Source organism: Gadus macrocephalus, chromosome 3 (genome assembly GCF_031168955.1).
Source record: "Gadus macrocephalus chromosome 3, ASM3116895v1".
NCBI classification, from domain to species: domain Eukaryota; kingdom Metazoa; phylum Chordata; class Actinopteri; order Gadiformes; family Gadidae; genus Gadus; species Gadus macrocephalus.
Genome location: NC_082384.1, coordinates 12,209,987 through 12,223,345, shown reverse-complemented (window position 1 = coordinate 12,223,345; position 13,359 = coordinate 12,209,987). Strand labels below are relative to the sequence as shown.

The 13,359-nt window shown below is 41.0% G+C and overlaps 3 protein-coding genes across 6 annotated transcripts; 1 reads left to right on the top strand and 2 right to left on the bottom strand.

Moving 5' to 3' along the window:
• Positions 1-2,466: 2,466 nt before the first annotated feature.
• Positions 2,467-7,137, bottom strand: serhl (serine hydrolase like). The gene is made up of 12 exons (XM_060046232.1): positions 6,912-7,137; positions 6,563-6,706; positions 6,351-6,464; positions 6,020-6,061; positions 5,880-5,899; positions 5,664-5,738; positions 5,433-5,530; positions 5,037-5,116; positions 4,924-4,958; positions 4,729-4,805; positions 4,544-4,631; positions 2,467-3,649 (listed from the first exon to the last, which is right to left on the bottom strand). The coding sequence occupies exons 1-12, from the start codon at positions 6,964-6,966 to the stop codon at positions 3,503-3,505; spliced, it is 975 nt and encodes a 324-aa protein (XP_059902215.1). The 5' UTR covers positions 6,967-7,137; the 3' UTR covers positions 2,467-3,502.
• A 1,151-nt stretch (positions 7,138-8,288) lies between these two features.
• Positions 8,289-9,575, top strand: mb (myoglobin). 3 transcript variants are annotated; one of them, XM_060046261.1, is made up of 4 exons: positions 8,289-8,401; positions 8,590-8,675; positions 8,791-9,063; positions 9,365-9,575. In XM_060046261.1, the coding sequence occupies exons 2-4, from the start codon at positions 8,619-8,621 to the stop codon at positions 9,503-9,505; spliced, it is 471 nt and encodes a 156-aa protein (XP_059902244.1). In that variant the 5' UTR covers positions 8,289-8,401; positions 8,590-8,618; the 3' UTR covers positions 9,506-9,575. The 3 variants fall into 3 exon arrangements, with proteins under 3 accessions (XP_059902244.1, XP_059902246.1, XP_059902245.1); XM_060046263.1 differs by having other exon boundaries at positions 8,290-8,401; positions 8,850-9,063; XM_060046262.1 differs by lacking the exon at positions 8,289-8,401 and having other exon boundaries at positions 8,571-8,675; positions 8,850-9,063.
• On the bottom strand, positions 8,846-13,298 carry pane1 (proliferation associated nuclear element). 2 transcript variants are annotated; one of them, XM_060046256.1, is made up of 7 exons: positions 13,145-13,298; positions 12,981-13,057; positions 12,697-12,795; positions 12,338-12,417; positions 11,905-11,996; positions 11,197-11,377; positions 8,846-10,690 (listed from the first exon to the last, which is right to left on the bottom strand). In XM_060046256.1, the coding sequence occupies exons 1-6, from the start codon at positions 13,199-13,201 to the stop codon at positions 11,216-11,218; spliced, it is 567 nt and encodes a 188-aa protein (XP_059902239.1). In that variant the 5' UTR covers positions 13,202-13,298; the 3' UTR covers positions 8,846-10,690; positions 11,197-11,215. The 2 variants fall into 2 exon arrangements, with proteins under 2 accessions (XP_059902239.1, XP_059902237.1); XM_060046254.1 differs by having other exon boundaries at positions 8,846-10,667.
• Positions 13,299-13,359: the final 61 nt, after the last annotated feature.

The following is a 13,359-nucleotide window of genomic DNA, read 5'->3' as shown; positions in this document are numbered from 1 at the left end:
CCTCGCGGCAGCGGGCAGCAGGGCTCAACGATGGCTGAGATAACGCCAACTACAGTCTCGTTGTGGAAATACCAGAGATGTCAAAGGAACGACGTGTTATGCGCCATAACACCAACAGCAGAACGGTTATCCAAATAACAAAGAAGGGTTCAATACTTGCGTTACAGCAGGGATGCCAGGGTGAAATTGGTGAGGGGGCCAGATTTTTTTCAAGTGAGACCTCAGGGGGCCGGATTACACTTTCGGACTGAAAAGGCCTGAAAAGGCCAAACACTGACTCAACACATGGATAGGTAGGCTATTTTAAATTATGCTTGGGGGCCTAGGCATCAAAAATAAATTGCATTGGTGCCAAAATAGCCTCACAATGAGGCCTACAATTACATAGCCTAAAGCAGGAGACTGCTCCCCTCTAAAAACATTAACATTTTCCTATCCATTCAAGTAGCCTACATTTATAAATGAGAAATGCAACAAAATAGACTAGGTGCCAACAAAACACATTTCCTATAAATAACACAAGTGTAAACTGTTAATTACTTTTATTTTATTAATTGAAGGCTTGCATAGGTGAACTAGGCGATCGCCTAGGGCGGCAAATGCGTTGGGGGCGGCAAAAGTGTTGGGGGCGCCCCCTGGTGGCGGCCTTAATTAATGAATTAATTTTGGTGAAACAAGTGTGTTTTCTAAACACGTTTCGAAATGGAATGGAGAATGGGAGATGAACAGTTATTGAATCGTAACAGACCAGCAGCAGTAACAGACCGACTGACGGATTCCAAAAAAATTAAATAATAATAATAGTATAAAATAAATAAATACATATATTCTCCCCTTATCACCCGCGGGCCGGATGTGACATGCACACATATGTGACATACAGTGTGTGTAATCACACACACACACACACACACACACACACACACACACACACACACACACACACACACACACACACACACACGTTGCACTAGGGTCGTAGCTCATCGGCGGGCCAAAGGGGAGGTGGCATCTCCCCTTATGACGACATACGGGGAAAATTCCAAAATGGCACGTCTCTTCGTTTTTTCAAAGGCGGAGCAGAATGCCTAGTGCTCGTTTTACAACCAACTAAATTTCTAGCTACTGGGGGAGAATAGGTAGGCTAGGGGAACTCATATTAATGTTAGAAAACCTCAGAAAGTGACATTTTCATGCCATTGGATCTTTAACGCAACTGTGAACTGTTGCTGTAGTAGCTGCAGTTTTCCTTTGTCAATCTGTTACCGATTTCTGTTCTGAGGCGACCATTGAAAATGAGACCTTTGTCTCAATTGGTTCCCAATGAATGGCTCCTGGTGATGTTCACTTACAGTGAACACTTGGGTCCATGGCTGGAGGTCCCTCATCCAGACCCAAAGGGATCCAACCATTTCGAAAGAGGACTCATGATCAATAGTACCATTGGAAGTTCGAAAGTCCCAGACCACCATCAGGCTCGGGTCTCTGGAGGGTTTAAAGATTAAGTCTGTTTATTTTTCCTCCAAATAAAATTTGAGATTGCAAACATGCCAGTTGCCAGCTATAAGGTCACAGCCTCTGTCATTTTACAAAATCAGAGTACAAAAATCCAAAATCAGCAGTTGGCTACAGCCCTGAGGACAGGCTTAAATTCCTTCAAACACCTTTGGGTAGTGCCAGAGGGAGAGCTGTAAACGTTGATTTGTGGGAGAACATTCATTTTAAAAGCTTAAATACGAGAATGGAAACCTATGGGAGAGGGGATACACCTTAGTTCATCAGATTTTACCCTTGCAAGCACTCTCTAGTAATTCATTGACACAGTGCTTGTAACTAAGGGATTGATAGACCCACAAATAAGGTTCTTTAAAGAGGATAGCCCAAAGTCTGGTGGGGTTATTCAAGAGCAATAGGGCAGATGTTCCCCAGTTAATTCCGTATTCAGAGATCCGGCAGGAGTGGTTAAAAGATATGCAGGATGTGGGGAAGAGACTGAGGCACACACTGAATAAAGAGCAGATTGTCATCCGCATAGATATGTGATGTCTTGTGAACAATAATAGGGTCATGATTAGTTAATTGCCTGACAGCCAGGGCCGCAGGTTCAAGGGATAAAGCAAACAAAGAGCTAGACGAGGGCAGCCTTGGCAAGAGCTGTGTGAGGCAGGAAATAGTTTGTGGCAACCCTGAACAAGGCAATGAACATTGACTGATGCAAGATGATGCTGGACGGTCCTCATGTGCCAAAGTGTTTCCAGCAGCATGCTGTAGCTAAGTGTCAAGTGACGAGGTACCTTGATATATTTATAAATTGTATTGTTATTTAGTGTGTAAAACAATAGGTCATAGCCTACATGTAAGATAGCGATCTCGAGATAAGATCGTGTCCTCTCAAGAAATATTTGTCGGTTCTGGGCTGCTGTAGAAACATGTCGGACCAACAAGGTATGGAAAGAAAGAGAGGGGTACAGGTTAGCCATAACTTTTTATTTTTATAATACATGTTATAAGATGTTTTATTGATAACATTATTTAAATAATTATTGATTAGCATTGACTCCAGAAATGTCCAGGTCATTTTAAGCTACCAACTAGTGGAAATCTTCCGTATTGCAACTGTAAATAAATGCAGAATTTCTGATGAAAAGATGTAGTCTAATTTGTTGAATATTTTAATAAAAGATAATGTTAATAGTTTTAAACGTTTGGCCAGACATATTTTTTCACTTTTTACGTTAAACATATTTATCCGAGACACAGCAGGAACAGAATCACAATATTATTTATTATAGGATTTTTTAAAATAAATAAATGAATGTGCCTTCTGTTGATGATTCACTTGATGATTAAACTTGATGATTAAAAAAATTTCCCCCTGCACAAGCAATTAAAATAATGACCTGTGGAATGTAAACTCATATCATTAACCTTATATCTTTGATTAAATATATTAATATGAATTTATCCGTCACACCCAAAAGCATGGAAAATACTAAATGTTTAAATTTGTTCAAGGAAATTAAATCAAGCAACGTGCCAGAGAGGGTTGATAAGTTGACATTAATCAATACAATTACATCATTGTCAGTATGGCTTTTAGTCACAGTGTAAAGATATGTGCTGGATGGTTACTATGGCAACAAGTCGTGTAACGCACACAGCCACCTGGCAACGGCCACACTACTTCCAAAGCATCTGCCCAAACGGGCACCGCTGGTCACTGGCCGCTCCAACGCTCTTCCAAAATGTCACCGCACATGATCATCCTTCTCTTTTGCAGTTCTAAAATGTAATAACTATAGCACGACAGGCGTGTCCTATGGGCTTTGGGTGGCTAGGCCACAGCAGTTCCAGACTAGCCAAACTGGAAAAAGTGTGCGGATGGGAAAATGTTTGGGAAGATGTGAATGTGGCAGGCCGGTGGGTACATCTGGCACTAGGCATGAACGGTGAAGTGGTGAATGGCGTTAGTGTTAGCTGGTTTGTGTGTGGATGCGTGTCTTTATAGCTTGGCTGGTTCAGGGTCTTCTGCAGAGCTTGTTAAGTTGGAGGGGCCGTTGCTCTGCAGGAAGTCAGTAATGAAAGGAGCGACGCTCTCTGGGTGATTCAGGTGGACGTGATGATCCCCTGGTAGAGTCACCACAACTCCCTGAGAGAGAGACAGTTATATACATGATATTAGTGGATCACATGTGCATCCTCAGTGCATCCTGAGTCCGGGATTAGTCTAGAAGACTAGAATAGATCCTCCCTCTCCTAGATGACGTTCCTGCTATGTGAAAGTTGATGGTTCTGGATGCTGGGTATGCTACCAGCTTAAACCCAAAGTTCCTGATTCCTTCAGCAAGGCGACTAACCCCAAGGTCTCCTTGATGAGCTCTTTCTGCATCTCAATATGCTTTATGCAAATAAAAATGATCAAAAGGGCTAGTGTTTAGGATCTGTTAAGGGCCATCTATTGACATTCATGATAAAATGTGTGGAAAATTAAGAAATTACTAGACTGAAATAGTGGATATCCAGAGAATAATAAATCCACTGTTTCACAAATATTCTACTGTCTGTAGTTTATTGTCTTATTTTTAGAATTGGTGATGTCTTAGGGTTACAATAAATGCGTTTCTCTTTTGTAGGAATATTTCACGTTTGTCCCTATTCATTTGTTATTAATTAACAAAAAAAGAAAACATAACATAAACCTTTTCTAACATATATATCAAAAGGGGCTGTCACTGAGCGGTTAAAAAACGTTACCGCTTCCCGTCTACCTATTCACCTGTGGCTCCTTCCCTAAATACACACAGGTGCCCATCATTGACTCAAATACGGCATTCCCAGCATGTCAAATGCAAAATATGTTCTTACTAAATGAAAACAGACAAAACAAACAATTAACTCAAATAACCAAGCCAAAACCATCTTGCATATTAGTAAATAAATCAAACATTATGTCAAACCAAAAGATGGCTCTAACATCATGACTTATAACACCACCTACACCATCCTAATTTATCACAACATGCACCCATCAAAACACACTCACATTGGGCTCCCTGTAACCCTGGAGAATAGTGGAAATTAACTTGGTTTGGATTGATTCAGCAAACCTCTTCTCAAAGCCCTCCTCAGCCCTGTGAAGGTATAAAAACACTCTGTAACAAAGCAAGACATCAGGATACTATATTAGCACGCCATAATTTAACACAATTGATCTATCAAACGTCTTACAGAAGCACTAAGACCCGGGTCGTTATCCTGGACTGTAGCTCCAGACATTGCTCCGTGCTAAAACGCATTATGTTCTTCTGAAAACATAAGGAACCAAATATAGAAAGCCCAAGTTCATCATCATGGTTACATGCAGACTACTCTATTTGAATTTGGAAATTACTGAAATTGGCAAGGTCCCTGATCTGCACATACCAGATTAATCCGGAAGTCACGAGAGAACACAAGCCCTGTACAAGAAAAAGAAAAGGATGAAATGATTGATGAGAAAGAGCATAAAGGACAACATAATAAGTATCAAGGTTTACCTCCTTCTACTTGTCTGGTGCCTCGTTCTAAAAGGATGCTGGCTGACTGTTCGGAGAGAGTGGGGTTTCCAGCTTGTAACCTGGATGGAAGACATTGAGAACAGCTTTCACCCTATCCTGTTGTGCTGCTGTACCTTCAAGAAAAATGTCTATGATGGAAATTATTGCTTCCCAAATACGATACATTTACAGGTGAAATCATAAGGGATATTAGGGTGAGACTAAACACAGGTGGAATGTGCATAAGTCCGATGCATTAAAATGATTGGTGGTTGGAATGAAATGCTATTGCTCTCATACTCTCGGGAATACAATCTGTGATCATGGTCATTTCAATGACAAGGAATTTAAAAAAAAGGTTTGACAGAATCAACCGTTGATAATGGTGCTCCATACCTCTGAAATGCCTGGTCTTTTGTGTATACTCTCTCCTCTCTGTTTTCATACTTCAGCAGCTCTTCCATTCCCTGCCTCATCACTTCGGGCATCTCTTTCTAAAAGTAAAAGGTAACACGTCGCCTTACAAGCTTCAATTCAACAAGTGCTGTATTATGTCACGACGAAGGCAACTCAAGGAAATAAATGTATGTATTATTTATAAAGAAGTTTGAAGAAGCGTTTGATTACCACATCTGTAGATAAGAATCCGTATGAATCTAGCAGAACTAATGCATCTACCATTTCAGGATACAGTGCACTGAACTGTTGATAACACAATGAGAGAAGACAAAACATTAATCAATCATTGAAACCAAACAAAACTTTTCTATGTTGTGTAATATAGCTTTTATTTTTGTCATTGAAAGGGTGATGAAATAATTGAATACCCAAGAAGTTCCTTACCATTCCACCTATGTTGCCCCCTGTCAAAAGATCAATAACACATAATAAACATATTATAAAGGATCAATCTATGTGGATGATGAGTGAATAAGTTATTACATTAAATACATATTTCTATAACACCATAGGCTGTCACTCACCCATACTGTGGCCAATAATGGAGAATTTCTCCCACTGCAGAGCTGTAAAAAGGTTTAACAAATCATCCACCAGGAATATTATAGCTGGTTATTGTTTCTTGCCACACATACTGTGGTTAATTGAATAAAAGGGTCAGATTACCACAACCCAATAGAGCTCAATAACATTGTAGTGTAGTGCAGTTCAGCAGTGGACATAAGCAATTCTCAACAAATCCCATAGAAGCCATCTGGATTGATAGATTACATAAGTGCTCCTTTGGAATTCTATATGGATACATCAAACAGATTTTAATTAAATATTGGGACGTCTCGAGTTTACTTCACACACCTTTAACAAGTCGATAGAGATCAGCCACATATGATTGAAAATAGTACGGGACTCCAGGAGGGCGATGGGATGACTGACCATGACCGGGCAAGTCAAACGCCACATATTTATAATCTGTGGAATCAAAGAAAGATATACAATTCATTGAACTCAATTTGGCTGATTGTTGACCAGTTTCCCTTCACTAAAAGCACCTGCATGTAAAGCATTACCTTGAGGTAGTAGGGGGATGAGTGTGTCGAAAGTCCCACAGTTGTCAGCCCAGCCGTGCAGACAGACCACAGGACGGCCGTGGTCTGGACCCCAGACCTTGCCTCTGATCTGGCCCCATGGGACTGGCACTGTGAGCTCTGAAACTACACGACGACATGCGTTTCATACTCGAACTGCTGGAAACACATCCAGCTCCAACTCTGGAGGGATGGAATCAGAGACTACTTCCCAATCACAACAACCACTCACTCTCACACAGATGCAATCAACAGACAGACAGACAGACAGACAGACAGACAGACAGACAGACAGAGACAGACAGACAGACAGACAGACGCATTTAGGTACCGGCGTGTTTAGTTGATGTCACCAAGTGTCGGACGTTTTTTACAGTTTGCATCATTCTCGAAGATCGCTGTAAAGTTATTAAAATGGCAAGAAACAGCCCGCAACAACAATCAAAAACACGTAGAATGCAACAAATCCTTATTACAGTCAGAACAAACGAAAGTGTCAGGAGACTAGTCTGTGTAAAGGTTAGAAGAACCGACTAACTTGATTTCAATTTCCTCTGTAGGTAAACCCCGTGACTTAGCCTCGGTACTTCATTGGCTGGCTCGATGTGTGGCGTTAGAATGCTGCCCAATCATTCCACCCTAACCAGGAAGAGGAGGGCCTAAACTCTAACCCAGATGGGTATTATTATTATAACGTATGTTTTGTCGTATTTTTGTTTCGATTTCATTTTAATAATACCAAACAAAGATGGTTTATAATATAAAATTGATCAAAGTTTGCCAACTCTGAATTTAGAATGGATGTGATTTCTATGTAATAATGATGTAAATAGAAGGTGTATTTTCAGAACCATTAGGCTTGCAGTTACCTTTGCGAGAAACTTTTAATATAATACACAACTTTAATATACAAAATAAAATCTTGGACTCTGATTCAAATCCAGTTGGCGTTGCCCACTACAACCGGTTTTCCCCCATCAAGACAGCAACCATATATAGCCTATATAGATAGATAGATGGATGGATGGATGGATGGATGGATGGATGGATGGATGGATGGATGGATGGATGGATGGATGGATGGATGGATGGATGGATGGATGGATGGATGGATGGATGGATGGATGGATGGATAGATGGATGGATGGATGGATGGATGGATAGATAGATATCAAAGGCAGGAGTATGTTGAGCTCTATAAAGAATGTACAGTATTTAGAATTCAATACCGACAGCTCTATATAAACCTAGAGTTTGTTGCCTGGAATGCAAATAAACATCTCTTTCTGATAGTAGGCTAACTCAGTTTGCATAGCGCCTTTGAGAAAAGAAGAAAACAAACTTTATAATTTAAAGTTAGAGGCTTTGTTTTAAACTGATTTCTCAAAAAAATTAACAACATCCAGATAGGTGAAATACTGTGGCACGAACAGCAGAGTAAACATTTCCAAATTTCCTTGAAATGAAAATAGCTATAAAATTAATTAATTATTTGAAAATGAAGTGAGGCCTAAGAGTCATACAAGTCTAAGAATAAAGCATAAAGGTAAGCCTAAACAAAGATTGATTAAATTCCATTAAAGTGTTGCACTCAAACGTCAGGACAGGACAATGTTGTAGAATGGGATAACCTAAAATTAGCTGTGTACGAATCAACTGATCTGATGAGGGCTGAGGGCACTTGATTGTGTGGGTGTGTGTGTGTGTTTGTGTGTACGTGTATGTGTCCCCGTCATAGACAGGTATAAATATCAGTTCACAGTGAGGGAGTTGATAATTGATTTCGGAGTTCTGCAAAGTCACACAAGAAGCTGTTTGTTGGTATGTATTCAATTTATTTTCGTTTTATTTTTATTTTTTATCTAGGACAAGCCTATGTTACAGTGGGGTGATAAAAAAATCCTCTATCAAATCTGATAGGCTCAAAGAGTTGATAGAAATGCAAGCATATGCACAATATAAAGTAACATATACATGCATTCATGCTTTTACATCAAATGGCTGTATAGGTCATGGCTGACTATGACTTGGTTCTGAGATGCTGGGGTCCAGTGGAAGCCGACTACAACACACACGGCGGGCTGGTTTTGACCCGGTAAGCATGTGTACCAATATGGTAATAATCAGGTAATAAAGACAAAGGGACTAGAAAAACAAATGAAGACAACTGCCTTTAGTACTGTGCTCTCTTGTTTCTCTGTGTTCTCCAGAAGGTCACCCCATTAATCTCCGTCACTCAAAGGCCTGTTCCTGTTCCCGCTCTTCCCAGTTTATTCACAGAGCACCCGGACACCCAGAAGCTGTTCCCCAAGCTCGCTGGCGTAGGGGAGCTGGCAGCCAGCGTGGCGGTCGCATCCCATGGGGCGACGGTCCTGAAGAAGCTGGGGGAGCTGCTGAAGACCAGGGGCGACCACGCGGCTCTGCTCAAACCCCTGGCCACCAGCCACGCCAACGTCCACAAGATCCCCATCAACAACTTCAAGGTGCTTGCGTTGTGTTCATACATGTGTTTTGTAGTGTGTACTGGTTACCCATTGGAGTGACTTTGTGATAAATGTTGAACTAATTAGTATGTAATTTACAATATATAATTTAGTCAATTGAGACTACAACTTCTAAATCTTGAGAGAGAATTGTGAGAGAATTGGGCCTGTTTCTTGTTGCCATGTGTCTTTCACATTTGAGTATACTCAAATCCTCTCATTTGAGCATGAAAGGTCTTATTTCTTTCCCGTTTACGATAATGACAATGAAAGGATGTTTATGCCGTGTTTCTGGTTGCAGTTGATCACAGAGGTCATTGCAAAGCATATGGCGGAGAAGGCGGGGCTTGATGCTGCCGGGCAGGAAGCTCTGAGGAAAGTGATGTCTGCGGTCATTGCCGACATTGATGCCACCTACAAAGAGCTGGGATTCTCCGGGTAATCACTTCACCAGTGATCCACCCTGGTCCTGCTTCGGTGGCCCAATTTTAAATAAAAGTATGCTAATTAAACACTGTTTATCGTAGTTTTCCTTCACAGGCAACACAATTCTAGTAATAAAAAGATTCAGTTTACTGTGATTTGTGTGGTTTTACTAAATATTTTAGCATCTTCCTCTTAAACGGAAATGTAAATGGTCCAATCAAACAATAATCAGTCAAGCATGTACATATTTGTATACTGGCTTATTTTGTATAAGTATTTGATTTGAAATTCAAAACTAGCCATAGTTGGCTACTAAAAGTTTGATAGTTTCCAGTTTCATTTACGCTTGATTCGGTTGCTTAATATCCCAGGCCACGTTGAGCCTTGGCTAGGGGTAATAGTGTTCCCCCTATTATATTTTTTTAATACATATCAGTTTCATTTTCTACCTTATCATATCACGATTGGGCTTGACTGTTTAAGCATACTGACATTCTCCCATTCCAAACGTATTGATTCATTAGTCACCTCACACCATCCATAACCTTTTAGCATTGCCACTGCTACTGCCTCAACAACTGGCAGAGTATCAAAACTGATTCACATTCAAAAGAATTATGAAGGTCATTGCTGTAGCTCCAAACAGTCTACTACGTACTTCATCTCACACCAGATGATACATACGTGACCCTCTGCAGCATCTCACCATCAAGAAAAAGTTGGACTAATTAAAATACTGTAGTACCATAATACATAAGAATTACAAACACCTGCTACTCTTCAATATTATCACCATAAGATTATCTCCTGCATGACAAGGTGACCTTTGAGCTAGGAGTTCAGTGGATTAACAAGTCACGGTGCTTTTATTTTGTGAAAAAACAAACCCTGTAATGTCAATCTCATGTTCAATAAGACGACTTTTAATGTCTAAATTTTGAGGTGTAATTGTGTATTGTTGACCCGACACACACACACACACACACACACACACACACACACACACACACACACACACACACACACACACACACACACACACACACACACACACACACACACACACACACACACACACACACACAGAGTATGTTGGAAGGAGACCTATGGAGCCGTCCTGAATCCCAATGAGAAGTGGTGCTCGGAACTCCTCAGCAGCCTTGAGTGGAGGCCTGATGCTGAAGAGACAACGATAGCACACCTATTATTAGGTCACTCTGGTCGTGTCTGCATGCAGACGTGACTGCACACACGGAGCAACAGCGGCATTGGGCGCCAGCATATTTAGCCTTGATTGCTCTCGCCCTCTTCCTCTCTTCGGTGCCCTAACCCTATACATTGGTTTTATATTTGGAGCAGTTTTTGTATTTGAAATAATTGATTTTCATTGTTGACCCACCTCAACAGGTTCAGTGAGTTCACAGAAGGAAAATACATGGGAATCATGAGAATACAAACCTGTTTTTAAATTACATTTAGCCTTTCTACCTTAGAGCCCTCTTCTTTTTGTCCTGTGAAGATGAAGCGACCAGTAACTCTTCACCCTCCCAGTCAGTTGTGTGTTAAAGCAAGCAGTATTTGAGTCAAACACTATTAATCAAATTTAGCAAACGACAAAACCAAGAAGATTCCAAACCTAATTGTATTAACTTGAAACATTGTCAGCCACAACTTTAAAATCTAAATGTATATAAAGCAAAGCTAAACCTGAAGATGGAGGGTGGGTTCAGGCGTCGAAATCCAAGTTCTGCTGCTCCTCCTCCTCCGTGGGGACGATGCAGCTGGTCAGATTGGACAGGAACAGCGCTGTTGTCATGGGAACGCACCCTGCCGCCACCCTGAGGATCACCAGCAGCCTCTCTGCCGCGTTGGTGACGCCATCTGGTGTCTGGGGTGAGGTTAAAAGAGTTCACTGTCCGAACATCACACAGTGGTGTCTTTCCTGTTTTCAACATCCTCGAACAAAAGAGTCAAGCATTAGTAGTGCTCTCTTGTCTAGTTGACCTACCTCAGCTAAAGAAAGATACTTAAAAGACGAGCAATCTTTATTTAATGCGACTTAAATCATCCCCTTGAACTTCTCAATTGAGACCAATCGCTCCAGTTTTGGTCCTGAAGTCTATTCAATCGGGCAGGAGCATAAAAGTTAAAAGCAATCTTTCCTGAGTTGCTATTATTGTGTGGAATGACGTGACTGAAAGTGAGTTTGATATGATTTATTGGTGAAATTTAGCAGTGAAGATAGGAACATAGGGAGCTTTCCATACAAGGCCTTTTTAAATAATAAAAGACAGTGTTTCTCTCCTTCGGATTGGGAGAGAGGGGCAGATTGAGGGCCAGCCCACAATGGCCAACCAGCCATGGTAGTGCCAAAGGAAAAGCAAATGATCTGGTTCACTAGGCCAGTCCGCTCACCTGATCTTCTGCATACAGAAGAGGACAGCGGAGACCCGACGCCAGCTTCCTGACGGCCAGCATACGCTCTGCCGGTAAGGCTGCGTGACGCGCTGCACCAAATGGGCCATGACACCCAGAACCGGAAAAAACAGAACAAGAAACGAGTTAGCCTTGACAAAGACAGGTCTGTGTGCATCTTTAAACATTCTCAGGATCCGGATTCATGACAAAATCTAGCGGAAATCTAATGGTGATATAATTTTTTTTTTATTTCTATAAATGTAGATTTGTGCTGATAAGCTGTTGGAAAAATGCATACATTGAGAGCAACCTAGATAAAACTGTATTTTGTGAAAGCTTAATTGCTCATATAACAGAACACTGAATAACAATTGAGCAGTAGATAAGGGATTAGGTTGTTTGAGGTTTGGGGTTCAACCTATTTTCATACCGTTCGTGACCATGAAGCAAACCTTCCCCAGAAAATAGCCTTGGCCCAAGTGCTTCAGAGAGGCTTCAGCCGACTGCAAACTAAGAACAGAACAGATATGTAAAGAATGAGAGCAAAAGCTTAATTATAGCCTTAAAAATAACATCTTCAACACATAAATGTACAGTAGCTAACTGTTAAATCCATGCAGCCAAATAGGTTTATTTAAACTGCACTTTGAGGTGTGCAGTTGTCAATCAATACGTAATGTAGGCTAAACCTAAACACGGAATATGTACATCGTTATTTTAATACATAATATAAGGGTCAGACAGACAAACCCTAATCATTGAAGATGATCCCAGAGGTCTCGCACTGACCTGAGCGCTGACATGAGGTTGATGAGGAAGACGACCAGGTCTATCCTCGGACGGTTTTGCTCGTTTTTGGCGGGCAGTGGCAGGCTCTTAGCCAGCCTCCTGATGGAGACATCAAAAACAAAGACAGCAGGCCGAGATCATCCTTCGCGCCGAACGTAAACGGATTTAGACAGAAATGTCATACTTTTCTTTGTGAGCCGTCCGTGTATGTTATTTGTAAAGTCAAGTTAACTTGTTACATGCCGAGTGTAAACATGATACAATGAGCCTCAACTTTTACTTACACTTTGACCATAACGGATTTTTCCTTCACCATTACGCCTGCCAATTTCTGCTGGAAGTCCTCTTCATTCTCCACCAGCTATAAAAAACACAAACATCAACAAAACTCCTCCAGTATTGCCTCTTCCCCTCTCCACTGGCTTAAGGTAAGCTGTGTTAAACTTACCAGGACACTCGCTGCATTTATGTCGGGTAATTTACTTAGTGGCCTCAGTACCGACATGATATTTAACCGCTGAAACGCTAGGTTATAAGCTTTAACAATAAAATCAGCTTCAGAGTTCACATTCCCTGTGCCCGCTTATTTTGCAAACGTGCGTCTGACGTCACACATTTACGTTTCTTTACGTACGTCTACTTTTCATTGAAAAGTTGTATCAT